The 24,408-nt window shown below is 48.5% G+C and overlaps 1 protein-coding gene across 1 annotated transcript in view; it reads right to left on the bottom strand.

Moving 5' to 3' along the window:
- The window catches only part of RFX7 (regulatory factor X7), a 111,870-nt gene that overhangs the window by 43,107 nt on the left and 44,355 nt on the right, over positions 1 to 24,408 (bottom strand). The window contains exon 2 of the mRNA XM_065412465.1: positions 19,533 to 19,566. Within this exon, the coding sequence (XP_065268537.1) occupies positions 19,533 to 19,566 (34 nt within the window). The remainder of the gene's footprint in view (positions 1 to 19,532; positions 19,567 to 24,408) is intronic.

Below are 24,408 nucleotides of genomic sequence, written 5' to 3'. Positions count from 1 at the left end.
TCCAACAGCCACTGTAGGTTTGAGCAAAAGTCAAACGTGAGTTGTAAGGAGCCAAAAGATGAGAACTGCTGATACATGCAGGGTTGTAGTTCCTTTAAGGGTTTTTATTGAAATAAAGAGCAGCAAAGCTTGAGTGATTTCCTGTTGCCAGACCTGGAGGCGGAATCATAGCCCATTTTTTCCCTGGCTTTTTGGTGAGGATGGGTTGAAGGATTTGAGCACTGCTGCAGGCTTTTTAGGATGCTATATGCTTTGGGAGTATACTCTTAACATTGAGCCTTAAGTTTTGAATCTTTTTTTTAAAATAACTTAGTTCCAGGATCAGTTCATCTCAAATCTGGAAAAAGGAAATATGCTACCAGCAAGCCACCGGAGTGGCCCCGCTGATTTTTTTTTTTTTTAATTAAAAGAACGTAGATCCCAAACTACAGCTGGTAAAAACAGTAATGAAACGTGCATATAATGGCAGATTTGCTATAAAACTTGTCAGACTTCATTAGAATACATATTCATTCATGATTGATTGACTCTATAGTTTGCTCTTCTACTCTCGTCATTGAATCTTGGCCAAATTCAGTCCGTGGCAGAGTAGATTCATCTGATTTATAATCCTGCTCCTTAGGCCTGGTCTACACTAGGAGTTTATGTCGAATTTAGCACCGTTACATCGGATTAACTCTGCACCCGTCCACACCACGAAGCTATTTAGTTCGACATAGAGGTCTCTTAAATTCGACTTCTGTACTCCTCCCCAACGAGGGGAGTAGCGCTAAATTCGACATGGCCATGTCGAATTAGGCTAGGTGTGGATGGAAATCGACGCTAATAGCTCCGGGAGCTATCCCACAGTGCACCACTCTGTTGACGCTCTGGACAGCAGTCCGAGCTCGGATGCTCTGACCAGCCACACAGGAAAAGCCCCGGGAAAATTTGAATTCCTTTTCCTGTCTGGGCAGTTTGAATCTCATTTCCTGTTTGGACATCGTGGCGAGCTCAGCAGCACTGGCAACGATGCAGAGCTCTCCAGCAGAGATGGCCATGCAATCTCAGAATAGAAAGAGGGCCCCAGCATGGACTGATCGGGAAGTCTTGGATCTGATCGCTGTGTGGGGCGATGAGTCCGTGCTTTCCGAGCTGCGATCGAAAAGACGGAATGCAAAGATCTACGAGAAGATCTCTAAAGCCATGGCAGAGAGAGGATACAGCCGGGATGCAACGCAGTGCCGCGTGAAAATCAAGGAGCTGAGACAAGGCTACCAGAAGACCAAAGAGGCAAACGGACGCTCCGGATCCCAGCCCCAGACATCCCGTTTCTACGAGGCACTGCATTCCATCCTAGGTGCGGCCGCCACCACTACCCCACCACTGACCGTGGACTCTGAGGATGGGATATTGTCGACGGCCGGTTCCTTGGACATGTTAGCGGATGGGGAAGATGAGGAAGGAGATGAGGAGGACGAGGCAGTCGACAGCGCTTACAACGCTGATTTCCCCGACAGCCAGGATCTCTTCATCACCCTTAAAGAGATCCCCTACCAACCGTCCCCAGGCGTTAACCCGGACACAGAATCAGGGGAAGGATCAGTCAGTAAGTGTTTTAAACATGTAAACATTTATTTTTAACAGAACAGGAATATTAACAATATTAACAATGGGTTTTTCATGATTACTTTGCCCTAGGTGCTTAACGTTTCAGTCCTTGGCAGTGCAACTACTGAAAAAAAATCTAACAATGTCCGGTTTAGCATGATTGTTTTGCCCTAGGCGCTCTACTGTTTAGTCCCTGCCAGTGCAGCTACAGTAAAATCCGGTCTATATGTCCGGGGATAGAGCAGAAATCCTCCTGGGACATCTCCACGAAGCTCTCCTGGAGGTAATTGGAAAGCCTTTGCATCAGGTTCCTGGGGAGAGCGGCCTTATTGGGTCCTCCGTGGTAGGAAACGTTTCCGCGCCAGGAAACAATCAAGTCCTTGGGTATCATTGCCTTGCAGAGCATGGCAGCATACGGCCCTGGTCTTTGCAGGCTTTCCCGAAACATCCGTTCTTTCTCCGTCTCTGAAATCCTCATCAGAGTGATGTCGCTCATGGTGACCTGCTTTGAATTAGGTAGGGGAATGTTAGTATTGGGACTGCTTGCCTGTTCCTTTACAGAACTGTAACCGGCGGTTTAGAGCCACGCGGTGGAGGCGGGAGAGGAGCAGCATACAGGGATCTTTCCCTGGGACAGCCGCGAGGGGGTGGGACAGGGGCAGAGTTCATGCTTGCCGGATTGCTGGCAGCAGGGACTGGCGTTGCTTTGAACGTGAAAGGAGGCCAGTGCTATTATTAAAGTTTTAAGCAGCCACAAGTCTACGGCTTACCATGTCAGCCTGTTACCCAAATTCCGCTGTCCTGTCCCACTTGTCTGATCTGCACTGCAAGACCCCAGGCACTGAATGCGAAGGCCGAAAATTCGACCTTGTCCTGAGTGCGCATGTGATAGGTGCTGTGCATGGTCTTGTTCACAGAGAAAGACTATGTTCTTTGTTCACCCAAAAATTTATCTTTCTGAGGAATTCACTCCCTTTTTCCCATCCCACAGCTGCGACTGTCTCCCGAACTACCCTGGCATCACACTCCCAGAGGCTAGCGCAGATTAGGCGTAGGAAGAAGAGGACACGGGAGGACATGTTCTCGGAACTTATGGGCTGCTCCCGATCCCAGGCAGCCCAGCAGACCCAGTGGAGGGAGAACTTGTCCCAAATGCATCGATCACACATGGAACGGGAGGAGAGGTGGCGGCAGGAAGACCAGCAGGCGACTCAAACGCTGCTTGGACTAATGAGGGAGCAAACGGACACACTCCGGCGCCTTGTGGATGTTCTGCAGGACCGGAGGCAGGAGGACAGAGCCCCGCTGCAGTCTCTCTCTAACCGCCCTCCCCCGCCACAAAGTCCCATACCCCCCTCACCCAAAGTCCCAAGAAGGAGGGGCGGCAGAGTCCGTGAAAACTCTCACTCCACCCCTGCAGACTGCTCAAGTACCAGAAGGCTCTCATTCCCCAAAATTTGATAAGTCCTTTCCTTCCCGCCTCACCCAAGCCCCCGTCCCAGTTTCATCCCCCAGTTTCATGTGTAGTTGCTAATAAAAAATAAGTTTCTGTTAATTACTGTTTCCATCATGTTCTTTTAGAGGAGAGTCTGTTTGAAGGGGGGGAAGGGGGTTGGTAATTGGACAGGACAGTCACCTTTACCAGGGTACAGACGCGGGGGCAGGTTCAGCAGCAGGGCACACACACATTGCATTCACTAGTTACCCTGGTCAGTCTGGGAGGTGGTTTTCATGTTCGGGGGGGGGGGGGGGGGGGGCTATGTGACTTTGTGGCGGGGGAGGGCGGTTAGAGATCTTATGCAGCGGTCCTTATCCTGGATCACAGAGCCACGCAGCAGGGGATCTGTAACCGTCCTCCCCCTGCCACAAAGTCACATAGCCCCCACACACAGAGTCCCAAACAGGAGGGGTGGCAGGCTCCGTTGAAACAACCAGTCCACCAGTGCGGAGCCTGTCATTCCTGGAGTTTAGAAGCATCCTTTGCATCACTACACTACACCCGCTCCCCACCACAGTCTGCGTCCCAGGTTCAACACTTTCCCGCGAAAACAGTAATAAAGAAAACGGTGTTCATTAACAAATTTCAAGTGATTTTATTTTTAAACGTGTGTTGGAAGGGGGGGAACGGGGTGAACGGGGTATGTAAGTGGAGAGGATAGTGAACATTTACTGGGTAAAGAAACGGGGGCAGGTTCAGCTTCTCTGTAAACAAACTTAATAGTCACAGGTTACCCTGCTCACTCAGGAACCTAGCTTTCAAAGCCTCCCGGATGCACAGCGCGTCCCGCTGGGCTCTTCTAATCGCACGGCTGTCTGGCTGGGCGTAATCAGCAGCCAGGCTATTTGCCTCAACCTCCCACCCCGCCATAAAGGTCTCCCCCTTGCTCTCACACAGATTGTGGAGCACACAGCAAGCTGCAATAACAATGGGGATATTGGTTTCGCTGAGATCAGAGCGAGTGAGTAAGGTTCTCCATCTCCCCTTGAGATGTCCAAAAGCACACTCCACCACCATTCTGCACTTGCTCAGCCGGTAGTTGAAGAGTTCTTTTTCACTGTCCAGGGCGCCTGTATAGGGCTTCATGAGCCAGGGCATTAGCGGGTAGGCTGGGTCCCCGAGGATCACTATAGGCATCTCCACATCCCCAACAGTTATTTTGTGGTCCGGGAAGTAAATACCTTCCTGCAGCCGTCTAAACAGACCAGAGTTCCTGAAAACACGAGCATCATGAACCTTGCCCGGCCATCCGACGTTGATGTTTGTAAAACGTCCCCTATGGTCCACCAGTGCTTGCAGCACCATTGAAAAGTAGCCCTTTCAGTTAATGTACTGGCTGGCCTGGTGGTCCGGTCCCAGGATAGGGATGTGAGTTCCATCTATAGCCCCACCGCAGTATGGGAATCCCATCGTGGCGAAGCCATCTATGATGACCTCCACGTTTCCCAGGGTCACTACCTTTGAGAGCAGTAGCTCAACGATTGCGTTGGCTACTTGCATCACAACAACCCCCGCGGTAGAGTTGCCCACGCCAAAGTGGTTCGCGACTGACCGGTAGCTGTCCGGCGTTGCAAGCTTCCAGAGGGCTATGGCCACTCGCTTCTGGACAGTCAGGGCTGCTCGCATCCAGGTGTCATTGCGCTTCAGGGCAGGGGACAGCAACTCACAAAGTTCAAGGAAAGTCTCCTTCCGCATGCGAAAGTTTCGCAGCCACTGGGATTCATCCCAGACCTGCAGCACTATGCGGTCCCACCAGTCCGTGCTTGTTTCCCGGGCCCAGAATCGCCGTTCCACAACATCAACATGACCCATTGCCACCATGATGTCCTCGGCGCGGGGTCCTGTGCTTTGTGACAGGTCTGTGCCACTCTCAGACTTCAGGTCCTCACCGCGCTGCCGTAGCCTCCTCGCCCGATTTCTCAGCATCTGCCTCTGGGAAACGTGGATGATAAGGTGCGAGGTGTTGATAACGGCCATAACTGCAGCGATGGTCGCAGCGGGCTCCATGCTCGCAGTGCTGTGGCGTCCGCGCTGTCACTGACCAGAAAAGTGCGCGAACTGATTTCCCGCCGGCGCTTTCAGGGAGGGAGGGCGGGAGTGACGGTTCGATGACGACAGTTACCCAAAACCACCCTCGACACATTTTTTCCCCCAGAAGGCATTGGGGGCTCGACCCAGAATTCCAATGGGCAGCGGGAACTGTGGGATAGCTGCCCACAGTGCACCGCTTCCAATGTCGACGCTTGCCCCGTTAGTGTGGACTCACAAAGTCGAATTACTGTCCTTAGTGTGGACACACACATTCGACTTTGTAATATCAATTCCACATATTCGATTTAAGTAAAATCGAACTACTCTCGTAGTGTAGACATACCCTTAGTAACACAACCCTGACAGTGGGGGTGAGGGAGAAGGAAGGATTACTAATAATGAAGAGTTCATCCAAACAGCAGTTACTATTTTAAAAATGGATGTTTTTAAAAATAGCTAACTGCAAGTAAACAAAACTGACATGCAGCGTCTCAGGATGGAAAAGTCACTTGTATAAACTACATTTCTGATGCTATGCATACTAACATGAGCCATTCAAAATTCATGCAGGAATGAACTTGCCTTGTATTAAGTCGGTAAAACACAGAACTTACTATGACTTATAAGAAGAGCTTTGTGCTCACATTGAAACATTGCCATTTTTGACTCTTCCTACCAGTTTTCACACCTTATATGTTTCAACAAAAAAGTGTGAGGTTTCTAAAATGTCTCTGCGGCAAAGCTTGAAACACACCTGACATTACCAGTCTAGCTTCCCTTGTCTTAAAAGTACTTTCTGGAGTAGTGAAAGATCATACAATCTTTCAACATGGTAAAATTATTCATTTTTACTCGGAAGTATTACATCAAAGCTCTGAACAAACACTAACACACAGATAGATAACTCTTGCAGAAAACGTCAAGGATACTAAAAATCAACCGCAAATTATATCTGTGAACTGCAAGATAATTCTATGCCAACGGATTTCCCCCCCCATCTACTTTTTCAGTGTCCTTTAACTCCTTTTGTAAAATTATCTGACCAGAAAAGACTCACAAATGTGAAGTATAATACAGAAACAGCATGTCTGACCCACTTCAAGCTCTGAGAAAAAACGGTTACCTACCTTCTGTAACTGTTCTTCGAGATGTGTTGTTCACGTCCATTACACATTAAGTGTGCGCGCGCCGCGTGCACGGACGTCGGAAACTTTTTCCCTCAGCGGCTCCCGTCGGGCCGGCAGGGATCCCCCCTCCCACCAGAGCAGCGCCCCGCTCTAGCGTATATATATCCCTGCTGGCCCGACCCTCCCTCGGTTCCTTCTTGCCGGAGACTCCGACAGAGGGGAAGAAGGGTGGGGAGTGTAATGGACGTGAACAACACATCTCGAAGAACAACAGTTACAGAAGGTAGGTAACCGTTTTTTCTTCTTCGAGTGATTGTTCAAGTCCATTACACATTAGGTGACTCACAAGCTTACCATTGGAGGAGGGTAGGAGTCAAGGAACAATTGATTGAAGCACAGCCCTGCCGACCACCGCGTCCTCTCTGGTCTGGTGATGGATTGCGTAATGGGTTGTGAACGTATGTACCGACGACCAGGTGGCCGCTTTACAGATTTCCTGGAGTGGAACCTGCACCAAGAAAGCCGCCAAGGACGCTTGGGCCCTAGTCGAGTGAGCCCTGATCGCCGGGGCTGGTACGCTGGCGAGCTCATAGCATGTGCGAATGCAAAGCACAATCCACGCTGACAAGCGTTGAACCGAGATAGGCTGGCCTTTCATTCTCTCCGCAATGGCAACGAACAGTTGTGTCGACTTGCGGAATGGCCTGGTCCGTTCCAGATAGAAAGCCAAGGCTCTACGGACATCGAGGGTATGCAGGCTGCGGTGGCTTGGGTCCGTATGGGGCTTAGGGAAGAACACGGGTAAACAAACGTCCTGCCCCATATGAAATTGCGTGACCACCTTAGGACCACCTTATAAGGATAAGGTGCAACTAAGGCGGCCTCAGTTGCACCTTATCCTTATAAAAAAAACTGTATATGGGGGTTCCGAAGTGAGGGCTCTCAATTCCAATACCCTCCTAGCCAATGTGATGGCCACTAGAAACGCTACCTTCCATGAGAGGTGCATGAGGCAGCAAGAGGCTAGGGGTTCAAAGGGCGGTCCCATGAGTTTAGTTAGGACCAGGTTAAGGTTCCATGCAGGGACCGGCGGGCGCGAGTAGGGAAACACCTTCTCCAGCCCCTTGAGGAATCGAACTATTGTGGGGTTGGAGAATACCGAACCCCCCAACTCTCCCGGGTGGAACGCCGATATGGCGGCCAGATGCACTTTAATTGAGGCGGGGGCGAGCCCTTGATGCTTGAGGTGCAGCAAGTAGTCCAGTATTGATGGGATGGAGGCCCGGAGAGGCTGTATGAGATTACGCTCGCACCAGAGGGAGAATCTCTTCCATTTGGCAAGGTAGGTCGCTCTTGTGGAGGGCTTCCTACTACCAAGAAGAATTTGCTGGACCTGGTGGGAGCACCTATGCTCCGTATCGTTTAGCCAGAGAGATACCACGCCGTGAGATGTAGCAACGGTAGGTTCGGGTGGAGTAGGCGACCCCGGTCCTGCGTGACGAGGTCGCGATGGAGGGGTAGGGTAATCAGGGCAGTCAATGACAGTTCCAGCAGGGTTGTGAACCAATGCTGGCGTGGCCAAGCCGGTGCTTTGAGGATGACTGTCGCCTTGTCCCTGCGGGTCTTGAGCAGGACCCTGTGGATGAGCGGGAATGGTGGGAAGGCGTACCTCAGGCTCCCGCCCCACTGAATTGCGAAGGCATCTGCCAATGATCCCGGGCTTTGGTTCTGGAATTAACAAAACTGAGGGCATTGGCTGTTGTCCTTGGTGGCGAAGAGATCCACCTGGGGAAACCCCCACCTCTGGAAGATTGAATGCAGGACGTCCTTTCTCAGCGTCCATTCGTGCATGTGGTACGACCTGCTGAGGCGGTCTGCTAACCCGTTTTGGACCCCTGGGAGATACGCTGCCAGTAGTTGGACTGAATGGGCTATACAGAAGTCCCATAGGAGGAGAGCCTCGTGACAGAGGGGAGAGGATCGGGACCCGCCCTGATTGTTTATGTAGAACATGGCGGTAGTGTTGTCCGTCAGAACTGACACGCTGTGGCCTTCTATGGTAGCGTGAAAGGTCTGGCAGGCGAGGCGAACTGCCCTTAACTCCTTCAGACTGATGTGGAGCAACCTTTCTTCCCTGGACCATAAGCCCTGGGTCCGCAGGTCCCCTAGGTGCGCCCCCCAGCCCAAGTCCGACGCATCTGTTACTAACGTCAGGGTGGGTTGTGGTGTGGCGAAAGGGACCCCTTCGCAAACTTGCTGCTGATCGAGCCACCAGCGGAGGGAGTTCGATACCCGAGCTGGGATTGTCACTACTAGGTCCAAGGGGTCTCTGTTGGGGCGATACGTTTGGGCTAGCCACAGCTGTAACGGTCTGAGTCTCAGGCGGGCATGTCTGACTACGTGTGTGCAAGCCACCATGTGCCCCAGGAGTTGCATACAGCATCTGGCCGTGGTCATGGGAAACTGTTGGATGGAGCTTACGACCTTTTGAATGGCCAGGAACCTGGAAACTGGAAGACTTGCCCGTGCCGCCACCGAGTCCAGGACTGCTCCTATGAAATCCAGTCTCTGCGTGGGGATCAGTGAGGACTTGGGTACATTGACCAGTAGGCCGAGCTTGCGGAACACCTGTAACGCCAGTGCCACGTGGGAGCGGACCTCGTCCTCCGACCTGCCCGCGAGGAGCCAGTCGTCCAAGTACGGGTATACCCGCATCTTCCTTTTTTGAAGAAAGGCTGCCACCACAGACATGCATTTCGTGAACACTCGCAGGGCCGTTGCTAGGCCAAAGGGTAAGACCGCGAACTGGAAATGGTGTTGGTTGATGGTGAAGCGCAGGAACCGCTGGTGGGCAGGGCAGATGGCGATGTGAAAGTATGCATCTTTCATATCGAGGGCAGCGTACCAATCCCCCGGATCCAGGGATGGGATAATAGCGCCAAGGGAGACCATACGAAAACGTGCCTTGACCAAAAATTTGTTTAGTTTGCGTAGGTCCAAAATAGGACGGAGGCCCCCTTTTGCTTTGGGAATAAGGAAATATCTGGAGTAAAACCCTTTCCCTCTTAGGTCCGGAGGGACCTCTTCCACCGCTCCTACTTTGAGGAGGGCCCGCGCCTCCTGCATAAGGAGTTGCTCGTGAGAGGGGTCCCTGAAGAGGGACTGGGATGGGGGGTGGGAGGGAGGGGGCGAGGAGAACTGAAGGGTGTATCCCGCCTCCACCATGCGAAGGACCCAGCGGTCCAATGTTATACGGGACCAAGCACGGTAGAAATGGGACAAGCGGTCCCTGAAACATAGGGGAGGATCCGGTATAAGGGTCGGTACGCTGTCCTCGATCGCAGCTTCAAAAACCTTGCTTATTTCCCGGCTGAGGCTTGCCTTGGCCTTGGCTGTGGCCCTGGTTAGGCGTGTTGTTTCGTCTACGCCTGTTGTCCCTACCCCTTCTGCGGTACGGTTCCTGTCTAGGACGAGGGTATAACTGCCTCTGCGGTGGTTGGGGCTTAAAGGGTTTCCTCTGAGTCACTGGGGTGTGCATTCCCAATGACTTGAGGGTTGCTCGAGAGTCTCTGAGGCTATGTAATCTGGCATCCATCTGGTCTGAGAACAAGCGTAACCCCTCGAACGGGAGGTCTTGCAAGGTGTTTTGCACCTCTGGGGGAAGGCCGGAAGCCTGTAGCCATGCCGAGCGCCTCATCACCACTCCTGACGCGATTGTCCTGGCAGCTGCGTCCGCGGAGTCAAGCGAAACCTGCAGAGAGGTTTTGGCTACTGCCTTCCCTTCATCCACTAAGGCAGCGAACTTGGGTTGTGAACCCTGGGGCAGGGAGTCCTTAAACTTGGAGACTGATGCCCAAGAATTGAAATTCTGTCTGTTCAGAATCGCTTGTTGGTTAGCGATCCTCAACTGGAGGCCCCCGGACAAGTAGACCTTCCTACCAAATAAGTCCAAGCGCCTTGCCTCCTTGGCCTTGAGGGCCGGGGCTTGCTGGCCATGCCGCTCTCGTTCGTTGACCGCCGAGACGACCAGCGAACAGGGTGTTGGGTGAGAAAAGAGGAAGTCGAACCCTTTGGAGGGGGCGAAGTACTTCCTCTCTACTCCTTTCGCAGTTGGTGCACTGGAGGCCGGTGTTTGCCATACTGTCTTATAGTTAGATTGTACTGTTTTTATGAGCGGGAGTGCGATCCTGGAGGGGCCTTCCGGGCTTAGGATACCAACCATGGGGTCCTCCTGCTCTACCGTCTCCTCCGCCTGCAACCCCAGATTGAGGGCTACTCGGCGGAGCAATTCCTGGTGCGCCCGATGGTCAATCGGGGGAGGACCGGACACTGTCGTGCCCGCCACGGCTTCATCTGGTGAGGAGGAAGAGGTTAGGGCCTTCTGAGCGTCCTCCTCTTCCTGCAACTCCTCACCGACTGGGCGCTCCTCTGGGGTCTGTCGTATCTGAGACGGTGCCGGGCTCGGTGCCGAGTAGGCTCTTTCTCGCTCCGGTGGTCTGGAGACCGTGGCCTCCTTGCGAGAGGAGGGGCGCCCCTGCGGGGCGCGGGAGCGGTGTCCCGAGGGGCCAGATCTTGAGGTCCTGGACGAGGGGCCTTGCTGGTGGTAGGCCCAAGGGGTCCAGAATGGCCATTGTCCTGGCTGGCCCCACTGTGGGTGCCAAGCGGCTTCGTGTTCCCTACCGGTCGGTGCCCTGTGGGTAAATCTGCTGGACTGGCCCGAGTCTGCCTCCGAAACCACGGACGGTGACCTGGATGGCCACGGTGGTGCCATGGGACGGTGCCGGTCCAGGGTCGGAGAGTAGTGCCTCCGTGACTGGGACCGGGAGTAGCGTCTTGCCGACCTGGACCGGTACCGGTGACCTCGGGACTGGGAACGACTGCGAGTGGTCGGTCTCGGGGATCGCGTGGCTGACACGTCCCGGTGCCTACTCGAGTAGGGCTGCTGGGTCGGTGCCGGGCGCTTATTCGGGCCCGACGGCTGTGCGGCCCTCTGCGCCGAGGGTAGCCGGGAGTCCACCGAGGCGGAGCTCGACCGGGATCGGCCCCGTGAATGGTGCCGAGATGGTGACCGTGATGGGCGCACCATTGCCGGCTTGCCTCTGGATGGCAGTCTTGGTGGATTATCCTTGGCTTGGAGGGGGCCCTCAGCGGACAATACGATGAGGTCCTTTGCTGCCTCAAACATGTCCGGGGTGGAGGGCTGTTCCAAAAGCTCCTCCAGCCCTTCCTCCTCACTCGATGCGCCTATCCCGGGGCTCGACGGGCCTTTCGGCACCGGAGCCACTGGCACGGGATCTGTCCTGGGGCCGCCACGCCTTTAGGCGCACTTGAGGTCTTCGCGGGCGCTGCCCTCTTATGTGGGGAGCGTCCTCGGGCCTTGGGTTGACCCTTCGATTTTGCCGGCGAAGATGACCGGTGCCGGGGGCGGTCCTGCTGTGTCGGTGCTGTAGGCTTAGGGTGCCCCGCCGGCGCCGGATCACGAACCGATGCCGGGGCACTCCGCACCGAAGTTGACTGTGCCACAGCCTGCTGTGCCGAAGTGGAGGGCTGTAATGCAGCCTCCATGAGCAGCTGCTTAAGGCGAAAGTCTCTCTCTTTCTTAGTCCTGGGCTTGAAGGCCTTACAGATCTTGCAGAGCTCTTTTTGGTGTGTTTCCCCCAGGCAACGGAGACACGAGTCGTGGGGATCGCTTATCGGCATAGGCTTGCGGCACGTGGTACAAGCCTTGAAGCCTTGGGCGTGCGGCATGCCCTGCCGCCCAGGGCCGGTGTCGGGATTGACCAAACACCTAACACAAAGGAGCTTAACTACTACTAAAAGAACCGATAACTGCTAAGATTAACACTAACAACTAACGCTAAGGGACACTCTCAAGCGAGAGACAGAGTTGTTCCAACGCCGTCACGGACGGTAAGAAGGAACTGAGGGAGGGTCGGGCCCACAGGGATATATATACGCTAGAGCGGGGCGCCGCTCTGGCGGGAGGAGCGGGTCCCTGCTGGCCCGACGGGAGCCGCTGAGGGAAAAAGTTTCCGACGTCCGTGCACGCAGCGCGCGCACACCTAATGTGTAATGGACGTGAACAATCACTCGAAGAAGAATATAGCTGAATAGCTAAAGAGAGGTTTTTAATTTATCTCTTCATATAGTAAATCCTGCAAAGAAACAGTTCTAGAATTTCTTGAGCTTTACCCTCTTCTCCAGTCCATGGAGATCATCCAGAAGCAGGTTCAGATTTCATCACGTTTATATTACCAATCAGATCAGCATTTTAGCAGGCTTCAGGTGTACATTCAGAGCCAAGATTTCATGACCATTATTAGAACACCTTGAGGTCAGTGAAGTGACAGCACAGACGAATTTGCTCTGAACCTACTCAAAACACCACAATAAAGTGGTTTTTACTAAAGTTGTGTTTTCACTAAGAAAAAATGTTAGCAGTTCAAGATAAAACCTAGGCTCCCCCATAGCAAAGTAGAGTTAAAGACTATGGGGGAGCCATACCTCACCTTGATCTGCTAATTCATGTAAAAACTACCAACTGCCCCTTCTTCACTAGGACTTACCATACCTTTTTTCCTGCTGAAGAGAAAGCCTTCAGCTACACAAGATTTCCATTTTAAAAACAACTCTCCCTCCTCCCCCAACACAGAACCAAATTTGAATCCACACCAGTACTGACCAAAACTGTTACCATCTGAAGCTGTCTGGTGGCCTCTGGTTAATTTACTGGTAGTCTCAGTCCAACTGCAGATGCCAATATTTGGAGGAGGGGACAGTCACTATCATAATACAGTAAAATACTGGATAGCTGAAAGTCCCTTTCTCCCCTACAGGATAATAGCTATGTAGAACAGGACTGAAGCACTTCAGTGGTAGGAGAGGGTTTGTACTACTGCTGCCCATGCTCAAACTCCTCTGTAGATTAGGGACTTCAGTGATCATTGCCATCAATCCAGCACCTCTTACTAGCACTGAATTCCTTTTAAAAGACAAGGGGCAGGGCCAAGAACCTTAACCTTCTTGCTAAGTGATCAAACTGTGAGCCACATAATCAGGTTCAGGAGTTCACTTAGTATGTGGCAACATAAATATAACAAGCAATGTCACACTAAGTGAGCACCTACTTCTAGACTTGTTTACTACAGTTTAAAAGATATTGCAATAAATCTTTAATGGATGTTTACCCCACAATTCTTGCTAATTATCCCTTCTGGTTTGCACAGCACAGAATGATTTTCTTATGATCTTCCAAAAACTGACTTAATCTGTCAGGATGCAAACAGTACAGCAAGACACACACAGACACACAAAAGGATAAATAACTATATGAAGTTATTACTGTTATCCTCTGTCCTCCTAAACTTAAATTGTTGCATCTGGTCTTAAATTAGGTGGTCCCTGCCCCCAGCAGCTTAGTCTTCCAGCATGTTTGTATAGTGCCCCGCACACTGGAGCTGTGTGTCTGGCTAGGATTAGGTGCTACCATAATGCAAATGCTGAAAAATAGTAAATAATGTGAGTCTCTACTTAAAATGAAAATGTGTTTGCTAGAAACCTTAAGTCAAAACCTAACTGGACAAGATGAAATAGATATGAAGGTGGCAGTAGCATCTTCTCACAGCATATGTGACTAAGGAAGAAAGACTTCTTGTAAATTCAGTTACCTGAATCAAGGTAAACTGCTAAAAGGTGGTTTTTCCTCCAAAGGGCTTGTTCTTATGTTCTCTATTGCAGTCAGCAATTAAAGTGCTATGACAAAATGGCACTGCCCTTGAACACTCCTTGGTGTTGTTATTAAAGAAACTGAAAAGATAAAGGATACGGATCTGTTGTAACTGCATGCCTCATGGGACTAGGCACTCAAATGGTGCCAAGAAGTCTGCAAGTCTCTTGAGGAAGCACAGACCATGAAAACTACACGTAAGGCTGAACACTTAAGTGGACTGGACAGACCTGCCCACAAGCTTGGTTCTTTGGAAGTAGAGGGGGTGTAGGGGAGAAGAGATCTGGCAGTGTCTAAATGTCCAGATCACATGGAGTCAGTTGCTGATAATCATATAAATCTGTTCATACTAAGGCTCGGTCTACACCAGGGGTCGGCAACGTTCGGCACGCAGCTCGCCAGGGTAAGCACCCTGGAGGGCCGGGCCAGTTTTATTTACCTGCTGACACGGCAGGTTCGGCCGATCGCGGCCCCCACTGGCCGTGGTTCGCTGTCCCAGGCCAATGGGGGCGGCGGGAAGCGGCGCGGGCCGAGGGATGTGCTTCCCACCGCCCCTATTGGCCCGGGACGGCGAACCGCGGCCAGTGGGGGCCGCGATCAGCCGAACCTGCCACGTCAGCAGGTAAATAAAACTGGCCCGGCCCGCCAGGGTGCTTACCCTGGCGAGCCGCGTGCCGAACGTTGCCGACCCCTGGTCTACACTTTAAACTGATATTGGCATAGCTACGTCAGTGAGGGGTGTGGAAAAAACATAGCTATGGTGACATAGGCTCCTCAGTGCAGACATAGCTGAAATGTGAGATCAGTAAATACGGCAGACAGCCTTTGTCCCCCAGAGGGTAGAGAGGAGAATGGGCTTGCAGAGAGAAGTTCCTAACACAAACTCTCCCATAAGGATTTTTAAAAGGCAACGATGTTCTAATTTCATTGGGCTTGGGAATTCTCAGACTCTCACACAACAGTTTACAGCTTTCAATAGCAAGAACAGATCTCCTAGCTGAGTTTCTGTGTTGTGGTTGGTGTATTCACCACTTCTATTTCCTGTAACCTATTCTGATTCCAGCCTTCTGAACAATGCTATGCTGTATTTATAACTGACTGCACTACATTAAGTATGTATCCTGTCTCAAAGGTAAATTACCCAAGAGAGAACCATTCAATTATGGATGGAGATCTGATACCATTAGCAGGACAGACAGGGAAGCATTTGAAATGCAAGGTCAGAGCATAAGGAAACCCTTGTGATATTCTAAATCAAGTTGTGGAGATTGTTCTTTAGCATTACAGGCTAAAGCTCTATCTAGGAAAATGGCTAAATTGTCCAGCTGACCAAAATAATCCAAAAGCCCATCCAACAAGCGAAGGGAAACATTTAGTGTACATCCACACTGCAAAAAAACAAACAAAAAAAACAAACAAAAAAACCCACAACAGCAAATTTCAGAGTCCAAGTCTACAGACTTGGGCCCTGAGACTTGCTGCCCAGATTTTTATTCCCCCGCCCTCCAAATGTTGACTACCCTTGGTGGCTGCTAGACAAGCCGATGATCTGCACTTAAAAATCCTAAATCCAAGACTATTAGTATGAAACCTGTTTCCATCTCTAACACAATTTTCTTGTAAATGCACAGAATGCAAACGATTTGCTCCTATATTCTTCTTCTGGTGCTGCTTAAGCAGTTCTGCCCTATATTGCACTGTGAAAAGAGTTAATTATATTTGCTTCTACCTGCTGCAACTTGCCTTTGTGCCACTGACCTCACCTATCAGGGTCCTCTGCTCAAGGACGATCTTCAACCTACTTTAGAGGCAATACGGGGAGCAATTGCCATTGGTGGCATTAAGGAAGAAGGAGGCAGGAGGCCACTTTCATCCTCAGGCTAAATATCAAATGCACCCAAGAATCCCTTTAAGTGTAGGTAAGACTGGATCAGAAGCTGGTCCTTGAAAGGACATGGATACAAAAATACAGCTTAGTTTAAAGAAATATCATTTAGCTACCATAAATTAGGGTAACTTTATTCTCAGAAAAAATACTTTGGAAATCCAAATTATCTTTTGACAACTCGCCTTTAAAATGTTCCTAGCGTGCTCAGCCATATGGCTACACAGACACTATATGAAGGTAGCTAGAGGGCAGCTTGAGCCATAACTTTATTAAGTACTCATTTATGGGTGAAATTCCATGACCTCTTATGCAGGGGGTCAGACTAAGTGATCATAATGCTCTTTTTTAGCCCTCAAATCTATAAAAATGGTTGCTTCCTCGCTTAAACATAGGTGCAAGATCACAGTATTAAGGGAGTGGGATTTACGCTGATTTAGAGCATAAACTGTTTCTGATTTAGGGTATGTCTATACAGCAATAAAAGACCCAAGGCACAGCCATGGCAAGCCCGGATCAGGTGACTCAGGCTCGTTGGGGGTGGGGTTGGGGCCTAAAAATTGCAGAGTAGACATTCAGGCTCGGGTGGAACCCAGGCTTCAACCCGAGCATCTACACTGGTAATTTTACCACCCCCACCATCCTGAGCCCCGCCAGCCCGAGTCAATTGACCCTGGCTCTGAGACTTGGTGCCATGGTTTTTTTAATTGCTGTGTATACATACCCTTAGAGCCCTAAATGACTTGGCATCTGTCTTCCTAAGATGGCTCTCCCCGTGAAATACTACTTCAATTGCAGTCAGCGCAGGCATTCTAGGCAGAACTCCTTGTGTATGTAAGGGAAGGAGCTGATCAGAGGACATACTTTGAGGACTCTAACTTCAGAAATACACCCTTCTGCCCAAAGCAGTCAAGGCCTATAAGGCCTGGTCTACACTACCCGCCTGAATCGGCGGGTAGAAATCGACCTCTCGGGGATCGATTTATCGCGTCCCGTCAGGACGCGACAATCGATCCCCGAATCGACGCTCTTACTCCACCAGCGAAGGTGGGAGTAAGAGCCGTCGACGGGAAGCCGCGGAGGTCGATTTTGCCGCCGTCCTCACAGCGGGGTAAGTCGGCTGCGATACGTCGAATTCAGCTACGCTATTCGCGTAGCTGAATTTGCGTATCTTAAATCGACCCCCCCCTGTAGTGTAGATGTAGCCTAAGGCATACGGCAAAGCTGGTCTCTGGGCAAATGTTTGGGATCTTGACAATGGTGTGGAATTCTTTATGGAGGGGTATGGATTAGTTTTTTCAGGAGTGACACAGGGTGGAGAAGGTCGTATTTATGGATGCCCTATATCTGTGCAGAGAAGCCACTAGTTTGCTATCAGGATGGATAGAAGTCGATATATTTAAATTAAATTTTTTCATTTAAATTAAATACAGGTTTGTTTATTAAAACTAAACCTATTTAAAATACATTTGAAAATGATAACCTATGTTAAGGCATAAAATTATTGTATCAGAATAATTTAAAGTAAATACACAAAATATTAAGTAGTACATATTTGCTGCCAAGTTTTAAAGAAAGCTAAATCCTGAACTGGTGGATGTCATTGACTAAGCACCTGGAATCAGAGTCTGTTGAAGTGCTAAACCGGCTTTTGGTAGCAGTAGCCTCCTTCTGCAGGTGCAGAGATTATTTTCTTCATTTCAGTTTATTCAGCTAACTCAAAGTTAAAAACCATTTGGAAGTTGAAAAAGCAGGAAAGTTTGTTTTCCTCTTCCAAAACTAAGGGCTTGTCTACACTGGCAATTTACAGCACTGCAACTTTCTCGCTCACGGGTGTGAAAAAACACTCCCCTGAGCGCAGCAAGTTTCAGCGCTATAAAGCGCCAGTGTAGACAGTGCACCAGCGCTGGTAGCTACACCCCTTGTGGAGGTGGTTGTTTTAGAGCGCTGGGAGAGCTCGCTCCCAGGGCTGCGCCACGACCACACAAGGCACATTAAAGCGCTGCCGCAGCAGCGCTTTAGCATTGCCAGTGTAGACTAGCCCTAAGCGTGAGAGTTTGAGAATTCTAGTTCTAAAATCCTGAAGGACACAGTAGCCAGAAATAATTGATTCAATTCACTAACTACAATTCACTAAATTATTAAACTACTGTTAGTTTTAAATGCAAAATTTGTTTTGGTACATTTTTCTTATATTTCCAGCACATTTAAGGTAGGTTTATATAATTAAAAATATTAAATGCTATTTTTGTACATTTTTAATTGCATTTCAATTTCCATCCAAATAGAACTTTACACAAATCACAAGTAAAAAATGTATCATCTAGTTAATAAGAAATGCATCATTCACCATTTTCTAACATAATAAAAAATGTTAACATTAAGCATCTGATAAATGTAAATTAAGCTATACAATTGCTTTAGTAAATATGTATAAGATACATAGTGTATACTCCTAGTTACCAAAAAGAAGCACCAATTTAACACAAAGACTATATTTAGTTGGAAAGCAACACATTTTCATCGTTACTAACCAATGAGTATCAACCCTTTTTTAGGAAAATAACTAAACAGTATAATAGCAATACGCAATTAAAAGTGATGATTTAAAACAATGTTTCCAGTGTGCTAATTTAAATCATTAGTAAAATCAGTGATTTAAATTGCTTTGATTTAAGTCAATCCACCCTGCTTGCTATGGCAATTTTTGGATTAGTTTGACTCTTTTATCTTTTGGGGCTCAAAGAGCTTGGAACAGGCAATCTTTGTCTATCCTGAAGCTTAAACACGTACAAGAATCTTATAAAATCATAATGTATATTGTGATAGCACTTAGGAGTCCCAGTCCCTATTGTGCTAAGCTCTATACAAACACACAACCAAAATATGGTATCTGCCCCAAAGACCTTGCAAAGGATGACATACTGAAATTAATCAAGCCATTGTAATAAATCAAATGCAACTGTACAATCCCTGCTGGTAAAAAGGCCTGATCCTGTGAAGTACATAGTACCTTATGAGGCTAATTGGAGTAGAAGACTCTCAGCTCCTAGCAGGATCAGGCCTAAAGATAGCAAATGTCCCTGTAAAACACTGATTTTCCCCTCCCCCCCCAGTGCATTCAATAACTCCTGTGAAAGCAACAGTGCAAAATATCCCTTACTGCCATGGCAATATGCAGTAGTTTTCAACCTGAGGTCCACAGACCCCTGGCGGTCCACATACTATGTCTAAGATTTCCAAAAGAGTCCGCTAAGATTTCCAAAGAGGTCCACACCTCCATTTGAAATTTTTTAGGGGTCCGCAAATGAAAAAAGTTTGAAAACCACTGATCTAGCCTGATTGACTAGCCCTACAGATGAAATTATTGGACAGTATGGGCATCATCCAGTGATATTACTAGCCAGGGCATCATCAATCCGTACCAATCTTGAGGCTGGCTTGTGTGATGTGGGTACATGTCCACTGAGAACTGAACTGAAATCACTAAATTCACTTCTCATAGGCCACTGAACAGCTGACAGATGGTAACTACCTTATGTCACTACCCCAGGTTAATTTTTCCAATGGTGCATAGTGATGAAGGGCTTCATAATCACTGCCAATTCCCATTGGCCATTCATAGTGGTCTTAGAACACTTTTTAATATTTGGAAAACCTTAAAGTTCTACTTACCAAAATGCAGTCCACCTTAGATTGTACAGTTTTGCTAGGGGAGAAAAGAAGAGAGAAGTCTCAGGTTAATCTGTACAGCAATGAAATAAAATGTTACATAGTAGAATTTCCAACTGCTGTTATGCTGAGAAGCTACAAGCTTAATTCCTGGCTATTTATGCAAGAATACTCATCCTGTAACTTTCTAGAAGAAATGTTTTCCAGAAATAGTTGTTATTTAAAACACACGTGTTTTTTCTGACAAGGGTTATAAGTTTAATGCAATCTCATGCTGCAACTGGGAAACTCTATTCTGAGTTACTGAGTGGCTACCACTTCCACAAAGTGGCATTGATAGATGCTCATTATTTCTTGGGATTGGGCTCTGGCATGGTATTAAGTGTTTTTGCAACTGGTAATTGCTTCAGATTCTTTTGATTTGTCCACCTATAAAAATAATTTAATTAAATCTTATTAGACATATGAATTTCTGGTTATCTTGAACAGCTTCTACAGTCAACCACAGCTGTTTTTTTACTGACAACTTAGTGTTTCCAATAAATAACCTAATCAATTTAATATTACTACCTTTCAGCTGGTTACAGGAAGATGAGTGACGGAAAAAGTAATGAGAGTCACATCACAAGTAATTTCACTTAACATCGGCTGGGCGAACCAGTCAATTGACTGCCTATTGTTTGACCAGGGCCAAATACTGTCAAATATTCCAGCAAGAGTGCCCTAGGGTAGACAGCGGTGATGGTGTGATTGAACCATGGTGCCATTCTTTCATTTTTTTAGAACACCGTTTCACATTTTTCTGAATTAAAATCTTTTTTTTTGGGGGGGGGGGTAATTAGGCATAAGTACTATATATATCCCTAACTAAAACTTGGGCCGGGGGGCTGCGGGTGCTCGGGGTGTGGGTGGTCTGGGGGCACCACGGGTGTTGGTGGGGGTGGCCTGGGACCCCTGCTGGTGCTGGAGGGGGAGGGTTAGCAGGGCTAGCAGGCTCCCTACCTGGCTCTGACCTGCATGTTCCTGCAGCTCCTAGGGGGAGGGGCGGCCGGGGGGCTACTCCTGCCACAAGTGCCAGCTCCGCAGCTCCCATTGGCTGGGAACCGCAGCCAATGGGAGCTGCAGGGGAAGCACCTGCGGGTGTGCGCACCACACGGAGCTCCTTGGCCCCTCCGCCCAGGTAAGCGCCGCCCCACACCCCAACCCGTTGCCCCAGCCCTGAGCCCCCTCCAATATACCCAAACTGCTGCTGCTGCTGGCCCAGGGGCTGCCTGAGCCAGCACTGGCCACTGCAGAAGTCACAGTGGTCACGGAAAGTCATGGAATCTGTGACTTCCGTGACAGACACGCAGCCTTAGGCATAAGTATTTATCTAAGCCTAAGCCTACTGGAGAACATAAAGTCTACAAATTTACATCGGCACAGCTGCACTGCTGTAGCACGTCTGGTGAAGACACTCTAAGCCGATGGGAGATCTCTCTCCCATTGGCTTAATAACGCCACCTCTGTGAGAGGTAGTAGCTACGTTGGCGGGAGAAGCTCTCCCACCAACATAGCGCTGTCTACATGGGGTTACATTTGGTGAATTTTTCACACCACTGAGCGATGTCATGATACCAAAGTATGTATGTAGTATAGCCCAAGCCTTACGCTTAGTTACTGAATTAGTCTTTTAAGATATTTGACCATTTTTGACAATATCTGACCTGTCAATTGACTAGTTATTTCTAGAACGATCAAATGCCCAACCCTAAGTAAATATGCCCCAAAAAATACACTGTGGGGAATCTAGTCTACTTTATCCCCTAAGTGGCTCTAACACTTCCAAATAAAGTGATTACTTCATGCACTTAGTCTGACTCTACAGCCTATGGAAATCAGTGGGATATTTACCATTGGCATCAATGAAAGCAGGCACAGGCCTCTAAGATACAACACTAGATACTTAATTACTGGAAAACTAATAAACAAGTACTAAACTAAAAGTTTCAAAATTCAGGGAACAACTTTGCTCCCTCTGGAGGGCATGAATTAGACCCTAACTCCAAAGCTCGTTAGCTCAGCTTGGCAGGAACAAGACCTACTGTGATCAGACTTATTTTTCTCACATGCAGGTGCCAGGGCAGCAAAGAATGGCTAGAGAAGGCAACCACTAGAGATAATTTAAGTCAGCAGTAAGAAATAAGCAAACCAAAAATAGAAAATGGCTCTGTGATGGGTTCGGTCACAGAGACCCCCTGGGGACTGTCACCTGACGTGCTGGAATTACCTCTGAGCCCGTTTTCCCTGCCATCTTGGGACTTCCAGAACCCTGCCTTGTGGAGCCAGACACACTAGCCTGCTGCAACACAGACCCAGGCCTGGTCCACACCCCCAAAGCTGCAGACTTTAACTAAAAACTGCTCAGCAGATTACCTATCTCCAGCACCCAGACACCCAGCTCCCAATGGGATCCAAACCCCAAATAAATCCATTTTATTCTATATAAAGCTTATACAGGGTAAATTCATAAATTGTCTGCCCTCTATATCACTGATAGAGAGATATGCACAGCTGTTTGCTCCCCCAGGTATTAATCACTTACTCTGGGTTCATTAATAAACAAAAGTGATTTTATTAAGTATAAAAAGTAGGATTTATGTGGTTTCAAGTAATAACAGACAGAACAAAGTAAGTCACCAAGCAAAATAAAGCAAAAACACGCATGTCTAAGCCTAATACATTAAGAAACTGATTACAAGTAAAATCTCACCCTCAGATGTTCCAATAAGCTTCTTTCACAGATTAGACTCCTTCCTAATCTGGGCCCAATCCTTTCCCCGGTACAGTCCTTGTTAGTTCCAGCAGACATCTTAGGTGGAAAGCAGGGGTGTTCTCATGACTGGCAGCCTCTTTGTCCTGCTCCACCCCCTTTTATAGCTTTGGCACAAGGCGGGAATCTTTTGTCTCTCTGGGTCCCCACCCCTCCTTCTAAATGGAAAAGTACCAGATTTAAGATGGATTCCAGCATCATGTGACATGGTCACATGTCCTGTGAGACCCCAGCCTCCATTCTTCCTGAACTGGCCCACATGTACACAGGAAGGTTTGCAAGTAAACAGAGCCATTTACAGTTCATTGATTCTGAAGCACCCTTAATGGCTTTCACTTAATATGTTTACATTAGTAATACAAGTTTATATCTTATTCTCCTAACTCCAGACATAAAAATAATACAGGCAAACATATAGGATGAACACACAGTAGATTATAAGCTTTGTAATGATACCTTACAAGAGACCTTTTGCATAAAGCATATTCCAGTTACATCATATTCCCATTTATAAGCATATTTTCATAAAGCACATGGAGTGCAACATTACAGGCTCCACTATCTGACTTTGTATTGGGAGTCAGATCTTACTGGCGCAACCACCATTGCTGCAATGGATGTTCTGAGACCTCAAACCAAAGAAGCAAGAACCAGTGTTGTCATCTTGCCAGGTATCTTTGTTTTCTCATTTTGGTGCTCAAAAAAGGTCTAACATTTATGCTGCAGGGGTCACTGTTGCTACTGAGGACTGCCCCTCCTCATGTAAGACTAGTATCTGGCTGGAGGGACAAGAGAAAAGAACTAGAAAGGGGCAATAGAAGCTCTCATTGGTATAGGTAGCTGGTAATGCCACTGATGCTGTCCACACATCTGTTCGCTGCCTACTTCTGTTCCAGAGGCCAGTTAAGGAACTGCTGTCAATGGGATCCAGGCATGGAGAGCGTTCCAAAGGGCATAGCAGTGACCTCTTATTATATCTGCTGGTGGCTGTCAAATGGGTAGACACACTTATGAGAAACTTCCAAGGAAGGGGGTGAAGCAGATCTACCTGAAACTTCTCAGGCTACGTCTACATTTACCATGCCACTTAGTCTATATACTCATGGGGGAGCGGGAGAGGAGCAATCTAACTACTGTTACATATTCCCCTGTATGTACTGCCTATAACCTTGGCTGTCTTATTAGGAGGTCTAATGACATAGAGACATTAAATGTGGTAACACCTGGAGAGAAATTATTCCTTCAGGTGACTACAGACTTCACCTTAGGGGACCAATCTGGCCAGGAGAGGTTGCTGATCTAATGGCAGCCCAATGCACTGCCATGTAGGGAAAAATCAGACTTGAGCCTGCATATGACTCTCTCTCCAGGCTGACTGATTAAGCAGTGTGCTCTTTCAGGAAAAAGGCAGAGAGCACTTCACTGCCATGAGGCAACTCTCTGGGCTGATGCACAGTGCAGCACTGCTGAATTCTGTCAAGCTCTCCTGTCTCGGGGGACGTTTGCAGTAACATTTGTTTCTTGTGGGGGAGCTGGAAGGTTAAGTGGAAGTGGACCCCTAGACCCCATTACACCAATCTAAGGCTGTTCAAAGGCATATTACCAAGCCACCATCTCCTCCAAGAGAAAAGTTTGAAAATGTCAAGACTCAATTTGCTGTCTGGAAAGCACAGAGCAGCAGAGTGCAAGAGGTGAGCACTTGGATCTATGGAAGTCCTTTACTTCACGTACAAAAAAACTCAAACTGTTTTGCATTCTTCTAGCGCTGACCTCTACTTCTGTAAGAGCTCATCAAAATTGTCCTGACCTGCCTCTGAAAAGTTCTGCAACACCAGAATAACGGGCACAGGTAATATCAGCCAGTTAACTTAACACATCATGTGAGTATTGTCAGTAGATGGGAGCAAAGTTCCCATAAGCTACATGTAGCTGGTTGGTGGCACACAAAGCATGGTTATGCATACGTAACCTGGTCTGCAAGCACATGCCCTGAGACTCAAGTAAAACACTGGCCAAAAAAAAAAAAAAAATCCTGTCTGTTAGATAGGAATAAGCAGGGTGTCTATT

Source organism: Emys orbicularis, chromosome 10 (assembly GCF_028017835.1).
Source record: "Emys orbicularis isolate rEmyOrb1 chromosome 10, rEmyOrb1.hap1, whole genome shotgun sequence".
NCBI lineage: Eukaryota > Metazoa > Chordata > Testudines > Emydidae > Emys > Emys orbicularis.
Note: the sequence above shows the minus strand (reverse complement) of the source record. Positions and strands in the feature narration are given on the sequence as shown.